The sequence below is a fragment of the Lithobates pipiens genome, unplaced genomic scaffold, assembly GCF_037356315.1.
Source record: "Lithobates pipiens isolate NorthernLeopardFrog02 unplaced genomic scaffold, aLitPip1_a1.2 Scaffold_8, whole genome shotgun sequence".
Lineage (NCBI taxonomy): Eukaryota > Metazoa > Chordata > Amphibia > Anura > Ranidae > Lithobates > Lithobates pipiens.
Window position 1 is genome coordinate 143,422,858 of NW_027507903.1, and position 21,772 is coordinate 143,444,629.

The following is a 21,772-nucleotide window of genomic DNA, read 5'->3' on the forward strand; positions in this document are numbered from 1 at the left end:
TTTGCACTTTGCCATGTGTAGCACAATGAAGAAGTGATTACACAGTGGAGAAAATAGCCTTCAGCTGACATTTGAAATCAGAACAGAAAATTAAATAAAGGTCAACAAGAGATCTGATGATCATACTTTCTCAATTTTTTTCGATATCTAAAATGGCAGAATCTCAGCTTATTTTACTGAAATCTTTCATACTAAAGGCAGCTTTTTACCTTGGCAAAATAAATGCTGCTCTCTATACAGTAAAGTACTCTTTATTCTCCAAGCATTGTGTGCAAGAGTTTATGAACATATTCAAATGATCAAATGATCTGACCTATGACATCACAGTAAGTATCAGACATTTTCATAACTTTGGTAGCCAAATGGGCAGACACTGGATCCACAAAAAAACATGTAGCATGCATTTAGATTTCTGCCATCTACGGAAGCCTCTCTATTGATGCAAACAGAATTAAGAGTTCTGTTACAGTAGTGTACACTTACAGAAGTGTTTTGGCACTGAACACTGGAGCTGTTGAACCTTAGAGCTGGCACTCTTTGCTCATTGCCCTGGATATTCAGGATGCACTCATAGCCCTTTTGACCTGATTGGGGCTGGGGTAAATTCTTTGCCTTTAATGTGATAGGTTTGACAACATCAACTGGAATCAGGATCTTTTCGGTATGTAGAAGCTGAGGGCATTCCTGTATAAGGAAAATAAACATAACATTAAAATATATTCAAATACATGCTGCACATATTTAAAATACTAATATTTAAAATGCAAAATTTACAACATAACTTCATAAGAATTATATTAGTACAAAGACTACCTCAAATTCACCTATATTTTTCCAACTCAAAAAAACCTGTAATATCCATTACATAGATAATATATAAATATACACAAATCAAGATATAGCCCAGCAATTGTTTATTTTATTAACTCATATAAAACAACACTAAAGCATGTAATGTATGTATTCCTAGAGAGCTGGATTATCCCCATATACTGAAAATATAAAAAGACATATCATATAGTATTGACAAATATATATCATATAAAGTCTGCATAATACATAAAATATATAAGCTGTGTAAACCACTCCTCAAAAACACAATAACACTGGATGTGAAAAAATTAGAACATTCTATATGTTTGTACAATGTTTGTACAAGATCAATACACTGCATATGGTTATTAACAGCCCAGCCATCAATGCATGTCAGCCATTGTGTAATGAACAATGATGCGTTTGCACGCAAAAGCACAAACACCATGGAACAAGGTGTGCAGTTGACCTTTTTGGATGTAAACGGGGGAAGGACTATTAAGTGTAATATTTTCCCATGAGTTGAATAAAAGAAGCAACCTCCTGGCTATAAAAGTAAATTGATGGTAACATTAGCTGTAGTTGATACAGAACCACAATTTCAAAACTGGACAGGTTTACCAGGGAACAGCTTTTTGGGAGTGTCCACTGATGATAAAAACTGTACACGAATCGTGTAAATAAATATTATCTTCCTAAGCTGGTATATCCCAATAACAAATAATCGAACATCTGATGCATCAATAATGTATATAAGCAGCCACCAGAGTAATAGCCTACCAAAAAGGGTCAATTTACCTTGTGTGCTCCCTAATTTACATGCCAAACCTGTGACAGAGGGGAGAAGAGCTGCTGCAAACGTGCACAGTGCTGGACTGAGATCGGGCTCTGGTGAGTATTTGGGGAGGGGGGGGGGTAGCTACTTCTAAAAGGTTTTTTACCTTAATGCAGAGTATGCATTAGGTAAAAAAAAAAAAAAAAAACCTTTTACCTTTAGAATCGCTTTAAAGCGGACCTTTCACCATAGCTTTGCCTTATCACATTTGCCTTAATTTCACCTCAGCTTTACTAAATAACTTATATTGTAAATTATTTATTTTTATTTCTTCACCTGCCCACTTCTGTGTTTCTAGCTTTTTGCCAAGCTGAGAAAATTAGGAAGTAACATTTGACTTCCAGTTTTTGTTGGATCCAAAATGGCATCATAGCAGCAGAGAAGCTAGGGGAAAATTCCGACTTATGCCGCGCACACACGATCGGACATTCCGACAACAAAATCTATGGGATTTTTTCCTGACGGATGTTGGCTCAAACTTGTCTTGCATACACATGGTCACACAATGTTGTTGGAAGTTCTAAACGCCAAGAACGCGGTGATGTACGACAAGCTGAGAGCATTGAAGTTCAATAGCCAGTGCGGCTCTTCTGCTTGATTCCGCACATGCGTAGAACTTTGTGTGGCGGAATTGTGTACACACGATTGGAATTTCCAACAATAGATTTTGTTGTCGGAAGATTTGAGATCCAGATCTCAAATTTTGTGTGTCGGAAATTCCAACGATGGAGCCTACACGCGGTCAGAATTTCTAACAAAAAGCTCCCATCAAACATTTTCCGTCAGAAAATCTGACCGTGGGTACACGGCATGTGAGGAAAACTTCAGTGGACTACATTGACTAATAAGTATATATTTTTTAATTATGAGGTGATAACATATTTTTTATTGCCTGCATTACAATTTAGACATACCCAGATGGAATGTCCACTTTAAAGTTCTAGCCACTGCTGATCAAGAAGTGTGAAGGAGAATATTTCAAAATACTACAGCATATGTGTTTAATTTATGCATTTAGATATGCGCCTTAAGTTCCACTTTAAGCGTGACCATTATATCTCCTTCTTATGTTTTACATGTTTTGTGAATACACCATACAAAGTGAACTGCAGCACATCTGAACTTTGACTTGAAAATCCTCATCGCTTTTTTCATTTTAGTGTTTGCAGATTTGTGAATATATGCTCAGTTTGGCATGGAAAACAATTATGCCCAGCAAACTGAGAAGATAATTGGGTCTCTAAATGCAACAATTATAAAATTGTCACACATCTAACTGGACCATGTAGCCCTCTCTTACCTATACAGGATATAATTAAACTGTTTAAATGAAATGTGATATTGCAGCAGAACAGGTTTAAAATAAGCTAGCACTGCGACACAATAATGGAAAAGTGATAATCAGATGAATTCAGCATAGACCTAATTTAGAATTAATATTTTATTTTCATTTTCATACTAAAATCTAACTAGGTTTCCTCAAAGTGAAAAACCAAGCTATTAATAAAGGAAAAAACAGTTTACCACATATACAAGGTAGTATGCTGAAATTATTTTAGCTAAATTTGATGAAGATTCCTACCTGCTTTTGTTCTAGAGATATTATAAACATCTTTTTTTCTACAGATTTTAGATATTTTTGTTTATAAGCGGAGCCAAATGTGAGGTTCTAAAGGATAGCAACAACTAACAGTTCTTTATATAGAACTTCAGAATTCATTAATGCAATTGTACCTGGAAAGTCCAATATGAGTTTGTGCACTGGAAATTAGATTCTGCTTGCATTATTTGTATATTATCTATAATTATTTTCTTTAGAGTTTAGAGTTCAGTGCGTGGTAATCTCTGTAGCAAACCACATTTATATCTTGATTCATCCATCCTGATTTCACTTGATAAATTAATACAAAGCTGTTTTCTAATCACAACAATATGTACATTTTAAAGCTGTCGTTTAGCTACCAGAAGGTTTGACAGGCAAAAACTTAAAAACCCTCCAAAAAAGGTAAATCACCTTAAACACAGTGCCATAATGTTTTTGAGAGCTAAAGCTAAGGACTCTATATAGCATTATGAGATTAACCACAAAAAAAGTGTATAGCAAATGTCAGAATACTCCTTAAATTATGTTAAAACATGTGTTTCTTTGGAAGTTTCTGCATTTACAGTACATCAATCACTATAGTGAAGCAATATATTCCAGATATTCACATAATGGGCCTCACAGTGAGGTTAATAGTGAAATATTAAGCTACTTATGTTGATGACTTTTTTTCTATATAAACAGATGAATTTACAGAAGAAGTCTGATTTTTACAATGTAAATTATGAATGGGTTTTAAGGCACCAGCCATTCTTTTCTTTTCTTTCCAAAGATTTTTTTTTTGGAAGGTCAACAGTGAGAACAATCACTGTATAACAGTCATGGAGAACAAATGCAATCTGCATGGTAAATGAAGGGGAAAACCGTGTAATACTGTATTCTTTATTCCAGGCTAGGATAACCAGGACACAAAATCACAGGTGACAAAAATATACGAACACCTGAAAAGTTAGTACATGTAATATAATACTGAAAGATTCGAAGTTTACAAGTTGGAAAAACAAAATGGTATTTCAAACATATATAATGTCTCAGTATACAATATAATGTAGAGATAACTGCAGTATATCTCAATAATCAATTTTTTTTTGCGATATGTATGCATTTTGTCATATAGAGGTTGATTTACTAAAGGCAACTAGACTGAGCACTTTGCAGTTGCACTCTGCCAGAGCAGTTGCTCAAGAGCTTAGTAAATGAGCAGAAGCTCTGCTGACTTTAATCACCCAATCATGTGCAAGTAAAAATGCTGTTGTTTTATTCTCCTTGCACATGATTGGGTATTCTTTGTAAAGTGAAGCCTTGCCTCATTTACTAAGCTCTGGAGCAACTGCACTTGCAGAGTGAAACTTCACTTTGCAAAGTGCACTCATTGCCTTTAGTAAATCAACCCCATAGAGTCTGATTTATACCTTCAGAGAGTTTGATTATTTCCATCATGGCTAAGACTTGAGACCAGGGAGAAGACGGGGAACTCCAATTATAGGCTATTACCCATTGAATTGAAAAGTGTTTAGTAATCTTTGGCATGCAGTAGGAATATCAGGTATAGGGGCAAATAAAAGGCATGGTTAAAGAGAAATTACAACCTGCTATTTGAGTTGATTTACTGGCAGCCTGTTGCCACACAGACATTCTCTTCTAATAGGTTGCTGATATGTAAAACTGGCACCATCAAAGCAGGTTCTGTTGTCTAAAAGATTGTTGCACCAGGCAGGAAGGTTTTTGGAAAAAATATGTAACATTTACAAACTTTTAGATAATAATTTTGAGATAGAAAGACAGCTTCAATTGTCTATTTTTTCCTATATATTCAGGTGTTTTTTTTTTTATACAGTGCAGGCAGTGTACACAGTACCTAATACAGTGTGTACAGTTTCTAATACACTTCAGGCAGTGTACACAGTATCTAATACAGTGTGTACAGTTTCTACTACACTTCTGGTGGTGTACACAGTATACAATAAAGTGCAGCCATTGCACAGTTGCTAATAGACCTGGGCGCCGTCAATAAATTTGTTTCGTTCTGTTCCATTACGGAAAATTCCGAAATACAAATTGTCGCTAGGTTCGTTACCTTGTACGAACGTTCTTTACGATGAATTTAAAGGCAAAAATATACCTCAATATGACAGTCGATGCTGATGGAAGTTTGGCTTTTATCCGAAATTCCGTTGAAGAATTTCCTATCCGAAATACAAATTTTCATTAGATGAGGGGCTCCCACCATCCCTGTGCTGACTTCCTCCTGGGTATTCGTAAACAAAAGTTTGTATTTCGTACAAAATTCAGACACATGGCAATTCGTATTTCGGATCCTCCCGAACGTTACGAATTTAGGGAAATTCGTACGAATTTGAGATTCGTACGAAACTAATCGCACATGTCTAGTTGCTAATACAGTGCAGACAATGTACACAGTATCTAATACAGTGTGTACAGTTTCTACTACCCTTCTGGTGGTGTACACAGTATACAATACAGTGCAGCCATTGTACAGTTTCTAATACAGTGCAGGAAGTGTACACAGTATCTAATACAGTGTGTACAGTTTCTACTTTACGTCTGGAGGTGTACACAGCATACAATACAGTGCAGCCGTTGTACAGTTTCTAATACAGTGCAGGCAATGTACACAGTATCTAATACAGTGTGTACAGTTTCTACTACACTTCTGGTGGTGTACACAGTATCTAATACAGTGCAGCCATTGTAAAGTTTCTAATACAGTGCAGGCGGTGTACACAGTATCTAATACAGTGTGTATAGTTTCTACTATACTTATGGTGGTGTACCCAGTGTACAATACAATGTAGCCGCTGTACCGTTTCTAATAGAGGGCAAGCGGTGTACACAGTATCTAATACAGTGTAGTGTGGTGTTGCAAAACTAAAAATACATCATGTCCAAAAGGCCACCAAGGAGAGGCAGACACTCACAGGCCACTAAAAGAGGGAAAGCAGCCTCTGTGTCTACAGTCAGCAGTGGTGGTCGTGGACATGGTGCATCCTCTGCAGGTGGCCGTGGGGCACGCTTGTCCTTTTTTGCTGTTGCTGGCCATGTTATTGAGCCACAACATGCAGAACAGTTGGTGGAGTGGATGACGAAGCCGTCCTCATTCTCCTCATCCTCTGTCACCCAGGCTCAGAGTTTTTTCCTTCCAATGCAGCTGCCAAAACAGCGTTCTTGTCCACAGTCACTTCTTTCGTAGCCCCACCATCATGCACGGAGGATTCCCCAGAATTATTCAACCACAGTGTCGGTTATAAGCTGCTGGAGGATGCACAGCAATTTGAAGGCTCCGATGTTGGTTCACAGGTTGAGGAAGGGAGTAACGTGAGCCTAGAGAGAGGGAGTGCCACAGGACAAGAAACTGGCAGTCATGTTCCCCCAGCTGCAGCATACTGCCAAGTTTTCTCCGGTGACAGGGATGATGAGGTCACTGACTGTACTTGGGTGCCTGAGAGAAGAGAGGAGGAAAGTGAGGAGTAGGAGGAAGCACTACTCCAACGAGGCAGGATGTCCACTATCGGACAGCTTAAGGGCAGCCACCCTATTGCATCACACCGCAGAGATCAGCTGGTGCAGGATGCTGCTGACTCCAACCCTGACTTTTTAAAGTTCCTTGGTTTGGGCCTTTTTCAACAAATGTGCAGCAGATTGCACCATTTCTGTTAGCAACCTATGTCTGAAGCGGATCAAGTGTGGCCAGAACAGTAGCCACTTGAGCACTACATGCTGGACCAGGCATATGATGAGCTGCCATGCAGTCCGTTGTCAACAGCACTTGAAAGACCCACATCAAAGAAAAAGGTGGGCTTCTTGCTCCCCATCTGGGATCTCCAACCCTACTATACCTCCAGTCCTCTCAAAAATCTGCACTGAGAGGAATGAAGGTATAGCAATAGGTGTCTCAAGTACGTGCAGCCAATCTGCTAGCAGTACACCACCAATTGATTTTAGCAGGCAAATTTCCCTACATCAGTTGCTGAACCGTAAACAGAAATTCTGTCCCAGCCATCCACATGCTCAGCATCTAAATTTCTAGCACTGCAACTGCTGCCTTTTTAGCTGTCCCCTTTCGTGAATTTGTGGAATGTGCTGTTTCTCAGTGGCAGGTTTCAAAACGGCATTACTTTTCATGGAAGGCTGGGAAGGATGCAGGACAGGCTTCAGTGTTGTTGGAGCTTGTTCTGCCATCACGCCTCCAAAATGCTAGTGGTGATTCTGCCACAGCTCTCTCCTCCACCCCCTCCTCTTCTTCTTCCTCTATGGGCTCTTCTGCAGATTTGTCCTCTGAACCAGCAGTGGTTGTATGCGACAATGGCACCAACTTTCTCTCCACCCTCCGACAGGGACACTCGACCCATGTTCCATGTTTGACACACGCCCCGAATTTGGTGGTGCAGAGGTTCTTGAGCAGGTACCCAGGCTTACAAGATCTCCTAAGGCAGGCCAGATACGTCTGTGGTCATTTCCGCCAGTCATACAATGCCAGTGCTCAACTGGCTGACATTCAAAGGAAACCAACTGCCTCATTTGTGACATGCACACCAGGTGGAACTCAACGTTGGCAATGCTGCAGCGGCTGCACACACAGCAGAGGGCCATCAATGAGTACTTGTGCCAGTATGGCACCAGGACAGGGTCAGGGGATCTTGGCTTCTTTTCACTATGCCAGTGGCTACTGATCAAGGATGCATGCACTGTCTTGTCACCATATGAGGAGGCCACGATGATGGTGAGCAGCGACAATGCATGCATCAGGGACACTGTCCCTCTAGTCTTTCTGCTGGAGCACATACTTTGTGGAGTCATGGACAGGGCACTTGAGGCAGAACAAGGCCTCCTTTATCAAGATAAACACACCACCAAACACACAGGAAGAATAGGAGGAGGAGGAGGATTGTGTCAGAGTGGATGTAGAAGATAACACTCAGAAGCAGTATTCAAGGGATGGTTTTCAGTCTCCAGAAACCAAAGGATTTGTACGTGGCTGGGAGGAGGTAGTTACAGATAATGTGATCCTTAGTGACCCAGAGGACTCAGAATCCAATGCCTCTGCAAACTTACACTGCATGGCCTCCCTGATTCTGCAAAGCCTGTGAAAGGACCCTATGAATTGTGGTATCAAAGAGAGGGATCATTACTAGCTGGCAACCCTTCTTGATCCACGTTACAAAGGTAAGGTTGCAGAACTCATCCTGCCTTCGCAGAGGGAGAAGAGGATGAAACCTGGACCCTGGAAGGTTACCATTTCCTGGTGCTGGACAACGTGTTGCTGAGGCTTTGTTCAGTCAGAGGAAGAGCAGTGGAGAAGGTGGCCGGCTGACCAATGCCTTTAAACAACTTTTCAGTCCTCAGCATCAAGGTCTGTTCAGTTCAAGCAACCATCACCAGAGCATCCACTAGGTTACTGGGTCTTGAGGATGGACCACTGGCCAGAACATTCTCAATATGCAATTGAGCTACTGGCCTGTCCTGCATCCAGTGTGCTTTCTGAACGCACATTCAGTGCTGCTGGAGGGTTTGTATTTGATCAAAGAGTGTGTCCACAGACTCTGTTGATAGGCTCACATTCATAAAAATGAATCAGTCTTGGATCAGCACCGATCAAGCACCTGATGCTGATGTAACTGATTGAATTTACTATGGATCTGGGATCCCTTGAAGACTGTCTATGCTGACTATCCTATTCTTCCTCAATCTTGATGATGCTAGCTTCCAACAATACTTTTAGTTTAGAGCACCACCATCACCAATTTTTCTGCCCCTGTTTAACAGGAGCATGTAATTAACATTTTTGATCTAATATTTCATGGTAGGGCCTGTTCTTATGCTTAACATGAATATCTGTGAGGGTTACAGTGTTGTGGCACCACCACCACCCAATGCCCAATTTTTCTGCCCCAGTTTAACAGGGGCATGTAATTAAAATGTTTGATATAATATTTTAATGCAGAGCCTGTTCCTACACCCAACAAGAGTAACTGTGAGGGGTTACATTGTTATGGCACCACCACCCAAGGCCCAATTTGTTTGACCCATTATAATAGGGGCATGAAATTAAAATTTTTGATATAATACTTTAACGCAGGGCCCCTTCCTGTGCCCAGCAAGAGTAACTGTGAGGGCTTACAGTGTTCTAGTGCCACCAAAACCAAAAGCCCAATTTTTTGGCTCCTGTTTAACAGGGGCATTTAATAAAAAATGTTGATATAATGTTGCACAGCAGGGCCCATTCTTGTGCCCAACAAGAGTAACTGTGAGGGATTACAGTGTGGTGGCATCACCACCACCACCCAAGGCCCATTTTTTCTGCCCCTGTAAAACAGGGGCATGTAAATAAATTTTTTGATATATTTTAACGCAGGGCCCGTTCCTGCACCCAACAAGAGTAACTGTGAGGCCTTACAGTGTTCTGGCACCACCAAAGCCAAAGGCTCGATTTTTCTGCCCCTTTTTAATAGGGCCATGTAATTACAGTTTTTGATGTAATATTTCAACACAGGGCCCATTCCTGCACCCAACAAGAGTAACTGTGAAGGCTTACAGTGTTCTGGCGCCACCAAAACCAAAGACCCAATTTTTCTGCTGCTGTTTAACAGGGCCATGTACTTACAATTTTTTATATAATATTTTAATGCAGGGCCTATTCATGCACCCAACAAGAGTAACTGTGTGGGCATATAGTGTTCTGGCACCACCAAAACCAAAAATCCAAATTTTCTGCTCCCGTTTACCAAGAGTAATTGTGAGGGCTTACGGTCTTCCAGTGTACCACCAACACCTAAGGCCCAGTTTTTCTGCAGAGTATATAGGGCAGGCCATATAGTACATATACTACTGTTCAGAGTATATAGTGCCTGGGGGACCCCATGCCATTTTTAAAAAAAATGTTGCTATGGGGTTCCTCTTAATATCCATACCAGACCTTAAAGGCATGTTATGAATTGTGGGGGGGGGGGGCATCCACACCATTTATTTTATTTTTTGTATTTTTGGTATTTTTATCTATATTGCCGGGATCCAACAATATATTACAGCCGCAAGCAGTTTTCAATTAAATTTTTTCCTTTAGAAATGTAATTTTGCTGTGGCACTGTTATAAACATGGGAAAGATGCACTACTTTGCAGGCATACTAAGGACACCCCCAGACACGATATTTAAAGGAATATTATTATTATTTTTATTTTTTCACTTTAAGCATTATTAAAATCACAGCTTCCAAAAAAATTGTCGTTTTTAAAACTTTTTTTTGCATTGATACAAGTGTCCCCAAACACTTTTTATGGCAATACCTTGCATATGAGCCTTTAAAATTAGAACTTTTGATTTTCACATTCGCATCCCATAGACTTTAACGGTGTTCGAGTTTGGCTCATCCCTAGTGGGGAAGCCGTTTGTGGTAGACTTGCCAAAGTTCAATTGTCAACTTCAACCAATGCTTCCTTACCGACAGAAAAAAGAAAAAAAGTCCAGCACCTCACATCCACCTTTTCTTGAATTTTACTTGGGCAAAAAAGTGTCGCTTTGGTGAACAAAACTGCATTCTGCACAAGTAGGCGGTGATGTGCTTCAAGTGTCAAACCAAAGCACCCATGTGAAAGGGCAGACATCCTATGCCATTTGTTTTATCATTTGCAGCTATGCCTACAGTACTGGGGATCCAGCCACCATCAGGAATTGCAGCAAAGAGTTTCCTTCCACAAAATTCTCTGAGTATGTAATTTTGGGATTACTCCTGGATGGTGGCAGAAGATCCCCCTATCACCACTGGCACCACCCCTACCTTTCCTCTCCTCTTTACCACCAGCACCCCAATGCCCCAACTTGTATTTCTCCTCTGCCCCCTGCTGCCTGACCAATCCCTGTGGTGGAGGGTGGGGATGAATTTCAATGCAAAATAATGGTGTCTGGCATATTAGCAGCACTGTAAAAAAAATGGCTGATATGCTCCCTTGAGAAGGAGTGCATGACTTTTGATGCTGACAATTCTCACTGAAGTGCTGCCCCACTTTGGTGCATACACAAATACACCAAATGCTATCATAATGTCTGGTACTTGTACCATGGCTGATAAGCTGCAGGAAGAGGCTGCAGACCACATCAGTGTTGTCAGCAGCAGATATGTTAAAAAAGGCCCATACTGCAGAGAGCTTTCTATTTGCTGCATATTCAAGCGCTTGTGTATTGTCCATACCCTATCCAGTTTCTAATAAATGTATGCCTGAAGTTTATATTTTTAATCTTTTAGGAATACTTAGGTATACAGGGAAGGAAGGGGTTCAGGGAATGTGAGTTGTTGTTTTGACGTGTTTTTGTGCACTTTGATTTGACATTTTAAGACGTTGGACTGTTCATGAAAGCTCACTAACTATACTATCAAACTGTTCTATTACTGTCCAGTTTGTAAGATGTCGAGGGCTTTAATGTTTTTGTATAGGTTGATTCAGGTCCAATACTGTTAGATAAATTATATGTTGCATCTAAAAATACTTAAAAAAAATAAAAATTTACAAGTTGCAATGAATCTGATTGGTGCAGCTGTTGCATTTAAGTCAGGCAATAATGTAAGATTAAAAAAAAACTATATTATGTTATAGTAGAAGACAATGCTGAACCTGTTCATGAGAACTGTACCACTCTATATAACCTCATATAGCTTACAGCCACCTCCCAAGCTGGCAATTTAAAGGATTGGTGCTTTTTACAAGGTCACCCTCAAAGTCACATAAATAAGAGGACATCCTCCCCTCGAAATGGTGTTTATTATATATATATATATATATATATATATATATATATATATATATATATATATATATACATTATTATTTTTTTTATTTTTTTTTTTTTTTGCATTGGTGCATTCCCCCTATGCCAGTTTTCAGTTTCCTATACAATTTTTTTGACAATCCCTTGCTGTGAAAATGGCCAGAATTGTTTTTCAAGATTCATCTCCTATATATTTTACTGGAGTTCAAATTTAAATTCCCAATGTTCAGACTTTACAATGGGTTTTACATACACCTCATGAACTGAACCCAGACATTCTGTCTCACCCTTAGCTGTACAAACATCACATAAATTCCACAGAGATTAAGAATATTGTTGCACAGACAATTCCACAGGCGGTGCTTGAGATACGCAGAGCACATACAAAAAACGTATGCATATAATTCAAGGAAATTACAAAAAATATTATTTGATACATATTTAAAAAAATTCAGTGTCCGAGTAACCGTTATCTTTTTTTTTTAGTTTGCTTGATGGTTCTCACATAATACATTACATTCAATGCAGCACAAACTAGCACATTAGTATTGCAGTCACAAAAGTCACAGGAAACTTACAAGTGAACCCAGTTTATGTGAATGTCAGGGGACTTTCTCTTGGAAAGCTCCACTACCTAATGAATCTGTACATTAGTTCTATGTTCCAACATCTACCCACATACCATTTCAATTTAAACGTAATTCTCAACCTCACGGCTTGTGAGTGCACATTCTGACTTCTTCTAAACATTATTTAATTTGTTTGAAATGTAGCTTTTTGTTGATATGTTCTAACAAAAGTCTCTGATATTGAACCAACCTGATCTTGTATCCTCTGAGAGCAATTTAAGGGAAAGAAATAGAAAGCTGGCAGGAAGTCAGGTGATGGCCAAGCTCTCAGTCATGATTAGAGCTCAATATTCCTTGAGTAAAAGCTTTTTCTCCTACAAGGCTTTGCTCTCTTTTATTGATGGATCCTTTGAGCCAACTATTTAAACTTAAGCAAAAAAAGGTTACCTCTTTCTCAACCTTTGAAATAAAAAATCATAAACTGCAAAGAAATTCCTTTCTAAGAGATGATTTCACAAGCCTAATAGGATAACAATGTTCACAGGAGCTTTGAAATCAAACTAAAGAAGGAACCATTTGTAGACTTTGCTAAAAAGGCAGTCCTTATTTTTCAGATAACATTATCTATTAATCAGGCACAGTCATCTTCGAATATCAGATTTATTGAAATTATAAAGAGCAACACATATCCTGTACAAAATAAATGTTGAAGCTCTTATGGTCCTGCCTGCCTCACCCAGGCACTGTTGCCCAGTTTGGCATAAAGCGATCTAAGCAGATGAAAACATCTGTCTCCAACTTTCTTCTTTAATTGTCATACTAATGACGTCATTAGAAATGTGTCACAATCTTGCCACAGAATAGGAGAATTTGGGGCAAGAAAGGTATGCTATTTGATTAGTGGAAAGAATATTAAAAAAAAGTCACTTTATGAGAAAATAAGGATTTAATTATACCCAAAGTTTAGCTTTATTGTAAAAATACAGTATATATATATATATATATATATATATATATATATATATATATATATATATATATATATTGTATTCTCTACTTCAATTTTTTTCTACAATGTACCTAAACAAAGAATAGTATGTGCTGTTATCTGATATGTAATGCATACTACTTCTCTTATTCCGCATGTTACATGTAGTCGCCATTATCTGCTCCAAGGGTGTCCTAACCTGCAGACTATATTGAATAAGATATTTTCTCTTTGCAGCCCAATATACAACAAATAGAAGAAATTTGTGGTGATGGTCAATTTGACAGATATAGGTGGTCCAGTGCATGGCCAAAGAATTACATATTCCACAGATGCATTTGCATGCTTATATGGCAATAACACATAAGCATGCACAGCCACATTCTCCATCCTATTTGAATAATATCCTGATAAAAATCATAGATAGTCCGTATGTGCATTTTTCTGCACCAGTTATGTCTAGCGAAGGCCTGGAATGAGCTTTCTATAAATACGCATTTATGAGTACTTTTTTTGTATAAAAAATGTCTTGCTTGTTATGTATGCTGGGTATATTTCTCAGTACCGTAACTGGTAACTGTTCCTATTCTGTATGTCAGGCTGCACATCAATGCATGTTTGTGCTATATATGAGGCATGTAATTCTCAATACCTATGCTCTCTCTCTCTCTCTGTATATATATATATATATATATATATATATATTACATACATATAGATACTATGTATATATGGAAATTGAATACTAGCACAGTAGCATTTTGTGTGTACTGTATGTTGTCCTAATACTTACTCTGTGTTTATGGCCACTACACAGTACTATCAATACTCTTTTATACACTATACCTATCTATCTGTGCATTCCTTAGGATTCACATTCACCTATGTATCAATACCCTGTGTTTAAAGAACGAGCCTCTTTTTTCAGACTCTGTGTTTACAAGTTAAAAACTATTTTTTTTGCTAGAAAATTACTTAGCGCCCCCAAACATTATACTTTTTTTTTTCTAACACCCTAGAAAATAAAATGGCGGTTATTGCAGTACTTTTTGTCACACCGTATTTGCACAGTAGTCTTACAAGTGCAATTTTTTTGGAAAAAAAAACACTTTTTTGAATAAAAAACTAAGACAACAATAAAGTTAGCCCAATTTTTTTTATATTGTGAAAGATAATGTTATGCCAAGTAAATTGATACCCAACATGTAACATTTCAAAATTGCGCCCACTTGTGGAATGGCGTCAAACTTTTACCCTTAAAAATCTCCATAGGTGACGTTTAAAATACAATTTAAAATATAATGTTTACAGGTTGCATGTTTTGAGTTACAGAAGAGGTCTAGGGCTAGAATTATTTCTCTTGTTCTAACGATTGCGGTGATCCCTCACATGTGTGATTTGACCACTGTTTTCATATGCGGGCGCTACTCATGTATGCATTCGCTTCTACACGCGAGCTCATTGGGACGCGGTGCTTTAAAAATATTTTTTGTCTTATTTATTTTACTTGATTTTATATATTTTTACACTGTTTAAAAAAAAAGGGGGGCTCACTTTTATTCCTATTACAAGGAATGTAAACATCCCTTGAAATAGAAAAAAGCATGACAGGTCCTCTTAAAGCGGAGGTCCACCCTAAAGTGGACCTCCGCTCATCGGAACCCTCCCCCCCCTCCGGCGCCACAATTGGCACCTTTCAGGGGGGAGGGGGGTGCATATACCTGTACAGTACAGGTATTCTGCACCCACTTCCGGGATAGCTCTCTGCGGAAAGGGGCGTAGATTACGCCCCTTTCCGCAAGTGCCCGCCCCTTTCTGCAAGTGCCCCGCTGCCTGCTGGGAAACACACAGATCCCAGAGGCAGCGGGGACCGTCCTTATTGCGCAGCGCGATTCGCGCATGCGCAGTAGGGAACCGGGAAATGAAGCCGAAAGGCTCCATTTCCTGATTCCCATACCCAAGATGGCGGCGGCAGCACCTTACAGACGATCTAGAGATCGGCTTCGGGTGCCGACATCGCGGGCGCGCTGGACAGGTAAGTGTCACTATTTTAAAAGTCAGCAGCTGCAGTATTTGTAGCTGCTGGCTTTTAAAAAAAAAAAAAAAACGCGGAGTCCCGGTGGACTCCCGCTTTAAATATGAGTTCTGAGGTCAAAAGTTTTCAGATCTCATATTTGGGCTTCAATGCAGTTAAATAAATTGAAAAAAATGTGAAGAAATTTTGTCATTTGAAAAAATGACAACAAAAAAATGTCCCTTTAAGACGTATGGACGGAATTAACGTTTTGATGTTGCTTCCTCCCTGCTATGGTCTGGAGATGGGTGGCCATTTTCCCCTCACTCATCTCCCTACCCAGCCATGGACAGGTCCTGATCACCTCCACTGCCAATGACTCCGGTAAGTGGCGGAGGGCGTGGGGGAGGGGCGGGAGGGGTGAAGCCGCCGATAACGGTGATCTCACACCGAATAGAGACCACCATTATTGTATCAGCAAAGTTGAGCTGGACCAAGCAAAATGTCAAAGAGATCAAAGTATATAAATGCATTGTGAGAATTCACGAAATGGCTGTTATTACACCACAACCTAACCATCCCTCACAGCAGATCATTCCTCTACATTACTTCCCCTCTAGGAACTTTCCACTAGAAAAACACCACTTTTATGGGCATTTAACAAGCATTCTTGATGCTATTTCAAAGCTTCAAAAACAAAACAAAAACACATCAAAAACATGTCATAAATGCTATAGGTGCATTAGTAAGTAGACATGTGCATTTGTTTTTGTCCGAATGCATTTTCGTCCAAAATTCGGGTATTTTCAGTATCGTTTTAACAAACGATAACTAATGTGCAGAATCCAAAAACTGAAAGATCCGACATAAACAAATGCTTTATTTTAATTTTTCGTTACAACAGTTCGATATAGATACGAGATTCGACATGACGTTGACAATCTGTGTCCATCGAACCTGTGGTCGAATGTGCCTAGCCTTAGCTCTATTAGTTTAAGATCAATCGACATAGAGAGAAAAGATTTGACATTATAGAGACAATAGCGAAAAAGGTTGAATGTGCCTAACCTAACTCTATTAGTCCAAGATTATTCAACACAGAGAGAAAAGATTTGTCATGAAGATTCGACAAAGCAGTTGCTGTGAGCAGACATTTATGGTCAAATGCTGTGCCCATAGGCTATAGAAGAATCTTAATGTTGGTTGACTAGTAATAATAATTAATACATATAATTATTATTATTACTAGTGTCATACAACATTAGAATTCTACTATAGCTTGTAGGCGGAACATTCAACCGGAAATTGCGACGTCGTACAGTTTAGCTGCTCCGTTGAATCTTCTTAAAACATTCGACAGACACCATAAGCCTTCAATGATAGTTTCGACCTTAATTATTTCAGATTTTCAGAGGAATGCATTTTTTAATGAAACAAAATAAATAAAAACAAATTTTGGGAGTAACTATTTTTCAAACAAAAACGAAATTCCGAAACAAAATATTTCAGTGTGCACATGTCTATTAGTAAGCATTGCTTTATTCTTCATAATCAACACACACACACACATGTGAACGAGCCCTAGTGTAACTTTATCTGCTCTACTTCCATTTATATGTAGCTAGTATTATCCAGAGGCATTGAGGCTGATTAATTGAATGCTCACTTTGCAAGCAAATGTTCACTTAGTTTAGTGAATGTGGTGAAAATATGTACATATATATATATCCTGGTTGGGGAGTGGGTATAGCAGTAATTCGCTTTCAGGTAAAAGTGATCCATCGCTTTTACAGAGCTCAGAAAGAGGCTTTGTCTACCACTATTTCCATGTGCTCCTATTCCATTGGGAAGCCCCAGACCATTGGAAGAGGTTGGGTTGGCTGACCACAGAGCAGATGTAGGAACATCCATTCCTCTATCTCCTCTGTGACAAATAAAGCCAAAATAGACAAGAATTATGTCACTTCCGGTTTTGATCCTGTGTTCCTCTGGCCAATAAGGCCAGGAAAGCAGCTGATCAAGCAGATCTCTGATCAGTTGCCTTTAAGAGTCCATGTACACTGGGCTTAACAAAACTCTCATATAGAGTATTTTTGTTAGGATTTTAGGAGAGCTTAGGAGCATTCAATGTTTATTTATGCCAGAAAACTGCTCTCAATAAAACTGCCTGCTTTGTTTAAAAGCCAAATCCTCAGTCTAGTGTTCCATTGTGCCATTGGGTAAGGGTGACAATGAGACATTTATGACCAGCCTTAGGCTAATCATCGAATGGCTGAAGATACCAAAGAATAATACATCTGCCTTGGTGACAAAACCCACAACTGCTGCTCAATAGACTGAAGGAAAATATTACTAGAAACACTAGATAATCAAAATAAAAAAATATATATTTCCAGGGGTCACAATTAGTCAGTAATACCCACCAGAGTAACTCCAAATGGATCAAGCTAATCTAAATGCCCTTACTGGTATTAGATAAGGGCAGGATTAGCCCAGTAAGGTCACACTTGGTAACTCAACTATGCTTTCTATTCCCAAAATCTGTGTGTGTATCAAATTCATTAACATATTTTGATTGCAATCAAACCACAATGTCTTTATAAAAATGTCTGCTAGAGTTACGAAGTTTGTGGAAGATAATTGAAGAGGCGGCTTCATTATAAAAGTACATTTCCATTATGTTCCTATCTGATTAACCTAATGTTTTTCTAATTAAATGTTATGGGTAATTCCTTTAGATGATTTATCGCATGACAAATTCTCAGTCCTGCCCCATTTACCCTCAAAGTGCTAAAGGGTATGTATTCAGCCTCATGTCTAAAGCTTATGATAATTACAATATGGTGTCACACACTGCCGTACATTCTTTATACCCTCTAAAAATTGATTTATGTTTGGCAGAACTGCTGGAAATATTAAAACAACAATTAGAGTTTTTATTCCAATTTAGAAAATGCCTTCAAGGGAGTACAATGTGTGTTTCTTTCACACATTCCTATTCCTCCCTCTTTATATGCTGACACACCTTCATTCTATTACAATCTCATAGCTCTGCGTAGGCAATCAAAATCTCTGATATTAATAGCAATTATACAGACACTGATCACACTAGCCCATTTTGCTATGTGTCAGCATCTGCTATAATATCTTCATTTGCTTCAGATCACTAACAGCAGATTGGACATTTTCTAAGGCTGTAAATTAAAAGTGAATTTAAGATCTATGACTATACATGTGCACTGAATAGCAAATTCAGACTGTACTTTTAGAGCATACTACAGTACAATTCAGTATAGTAATACATAACTTAAGTATACAAAAAAAGTGCCATGTTACATGTTCGGGCCTTTGTGTAAAATTCTTCTTGCTGGTAACTTCAAATCTACAGTCTGTTATTCTGCAGGCCGGGGAACTTTCAATAACTCATATCAAAGTATCTACAATCAAATCACGTACACCCCACAGCAGCTTATATATGCACACCCCTGGCCTGATCATTCAGAAAGGAGCAATTTGCAGACTTGTTGCACCACCACTTAAGTCTATGAGACTAAAACTCTACCTTCACAAAGATATACTGTAAAGGAAGGAATGTTTCACAAAATGAGACAATAGGAGAACTACAGTATATACAACATTCAGGAACTCTACTTTGTATTTATGTAATATTATTCCGCCTAGAAAAATAGTAACCACTTATGTGGTTTATTTATAAAGTAGTGATTGTGACAATCACCAATTATTCATTGTAGGTAAACCTTACTAGTGCATGTGTTGTAATCACCTGTCAGTGTTTGAATAAATGTGCCTAAATTAGCGAAAAAATTAAAATAATGTAATCGGTATCCTCATCCTCAGTGAGGATGAGGATACCGAAACACATGTCAGTGTTTGATTAATAGCACATTCACTTTATAAAACTGTTCAATTGCATGTGAAGTATGACCATGAACTCAATAGGAACCTTCATTTCTGTGCTTCATACACTATATTGCCAAAAGTATTGGGGCCCCTGCCTTTACACATACATGAACATTAATAGCATCCCAGTCTTAGTCCCCGTACACACGGTCGGACATTCTGCCAACCAAATCCGTCAGATTTTGTCCGTCGGATTGTGTCCGAAACTGTTGTATACACACGGTCGGACAAAGATGTCGAAAAATCCGATCTTTCAGAACGTGATGACGTAATTTCGTTACGATGGGACTACGTTCAGGCTAGTAGCCAATAGCTTTGATGTAGGAATTTGATCTGAGCATGCGTGGCACTTTGTCCGATCGGAATTCTCTACACATGATCGGAGTATGTCCTATCGGACCAGTTTGTTGGAAAATATTTCCAACAAGTTGGAAAATTTGGTCCGACAGATATTCCGATGGAAACAGTCCGATGCATACCACACACAGTCAGATTATCCAACAACACGGTCCGATAGGACACATTCCGACGGATTCTCCGACCGTGTGTACGGGGGCTAAGTCCGTAGGGTTCAATATTGAGTTCCCCCCCCCCCCCCCCTTTGCAGCTATAACAGCTTCAGCTCTTCTGGAAAGGCTGTCTACAAGGTTTAGAAGTGCGTCTATGGGCATGTTTGACCATTCTTTCAGAAGCGCATTTGTGAGTTCTAGCACTGATGTTGGACAAGAAGGCTTGGCTCGCTCTTATTTATCCCAAAAGTGTTCTATCAGGTTGAGATCAGGACTCTGTGCAGGCCAGTCAAGTTCCTCCACCCCAAACTCACTCACCCACACTATATTTCCAAAAGTATTGGGCCACCCCTCCAAATCATTTGGTGGAGGGGGGATTATGGTGTGGGTTGTTTTTCAGGGGTTGGGTTTGATCCCTTAGTTCCAGTAAAGGGAACTCTTAAAGCATCAGACATAACACATTTTGGACAATTTCATGCTCCTAACTTTGTGGGAACAGTTTGAGGATGGTCCCTTCCTGTTCCAATATGACTGCACACCAGTGGGCAAAGCAAGGTCCATAAAGACATGGTTGAGTGAGTTTGGGGTAGAGGAACTTGACTGGACTCCACAGAGTCTTGACCTTAACCTAATAGAACACCTTTGGGGTGAATTAGAGTGGAGACTGTGACCCAGGCCTTCCCATCCAACATCAGTGTCTGACCACAGACACTGTGGTCAGAGACTGTGTCAAACATTCCCATGGACACACTCCTAAACATCGTGGACAGCATTCCCAGAAGAGTTGAAGCTGTTATAGCTGCAGGGTGGGCCAACTCAATATTGAACCCTACGGACTAAGACTGGGTTGCCATTAAAGTTCATGTATGTGTAAAGGCAGGCATCCCCAATGCTTTTGGCAATATAGTGTATGTCAGCCAAAATACTAGCATGCTAGGCACAAATAAATCATGTGAAGTGCAATGTACAGGGATAGGGACAATTGTAGACATGCGCCAACACTCACTCAGGTTGGACTGGTATCTTTATTCAACCTTGCTAACTATGTAACTATTTTATTTGTTTACATATTTATTATTATGTGTTTAATAAATCATTTTGAAAATTCAATATACCCATCTGAGAATTAGAGCCACACTTTATCAACCTCTCCTTACACAGGTCAGGTCAAACCAGAAGGTAATTGTACAGTACACATATGGACCTACAAAACATGTTACTAATATTGCCTGTTAAGTATGACAGCAGTGTTGCACTATTTTAAAATGAGTTGTAATACAATTCATTGGATGTTTACATTATGACACCATTAATCCTTTTTTTGCCATAAAGTCACACGCAATTGTACAAGCATGGTATCAGAGATGTTATTAAGTTGTAAAGAAGAACAGGTCAATGTAATCTAGGCAGAATTCCAAGTTCCATAAATTTCAACTTATACTCGTCTCTCTGCCTGCTGAAATTTACATAAACGTTACAAGCAATCAAACCGCTAGGACATGCAAGTGGCCAACAAATGCAGAATGCATCATATATTTTATCTCTCTTCCTGAACTTTACAATACCATTATATTGATAAATTGCACACAAATCTCCTGTTTTAGCTGTGGGAAAGCTAACTCCTGCTAAGAAAAATCTCAGGGATTTATGGGATGTGTGAATTTTAGAAGAGATAAAAGCCCGGTTATTGCATGGAAGTATATCCGCCATGTAATATAAACAGTCCCATGCTGCTTGTCA

The 21,772-nt window shown here is 39.1% G+C and overlaps 1 protein-coding gene across 1 annotated transcript in view; it reads right to left on the minus strand.

Moving 5' to 3' along the window:
• Nucleotides 1-21,772, minus strand: part of PLXNA4 (plexin A4) — a 946,574-nt gene that overhangs the window by 196,241 nt on the left and 728,561 nt on the right. Inside the window, exon 10 of the mRNA XM_077468718.1 lies at nucleotides 484-684. Within this exon, the coding sequence (XP_077324844.1) occupies nucleotides 484-684 (201 nt within the window). The remainder of the gene's footprint in view (nucleotides 1-483; nucleotides 685-21,772) is intronic.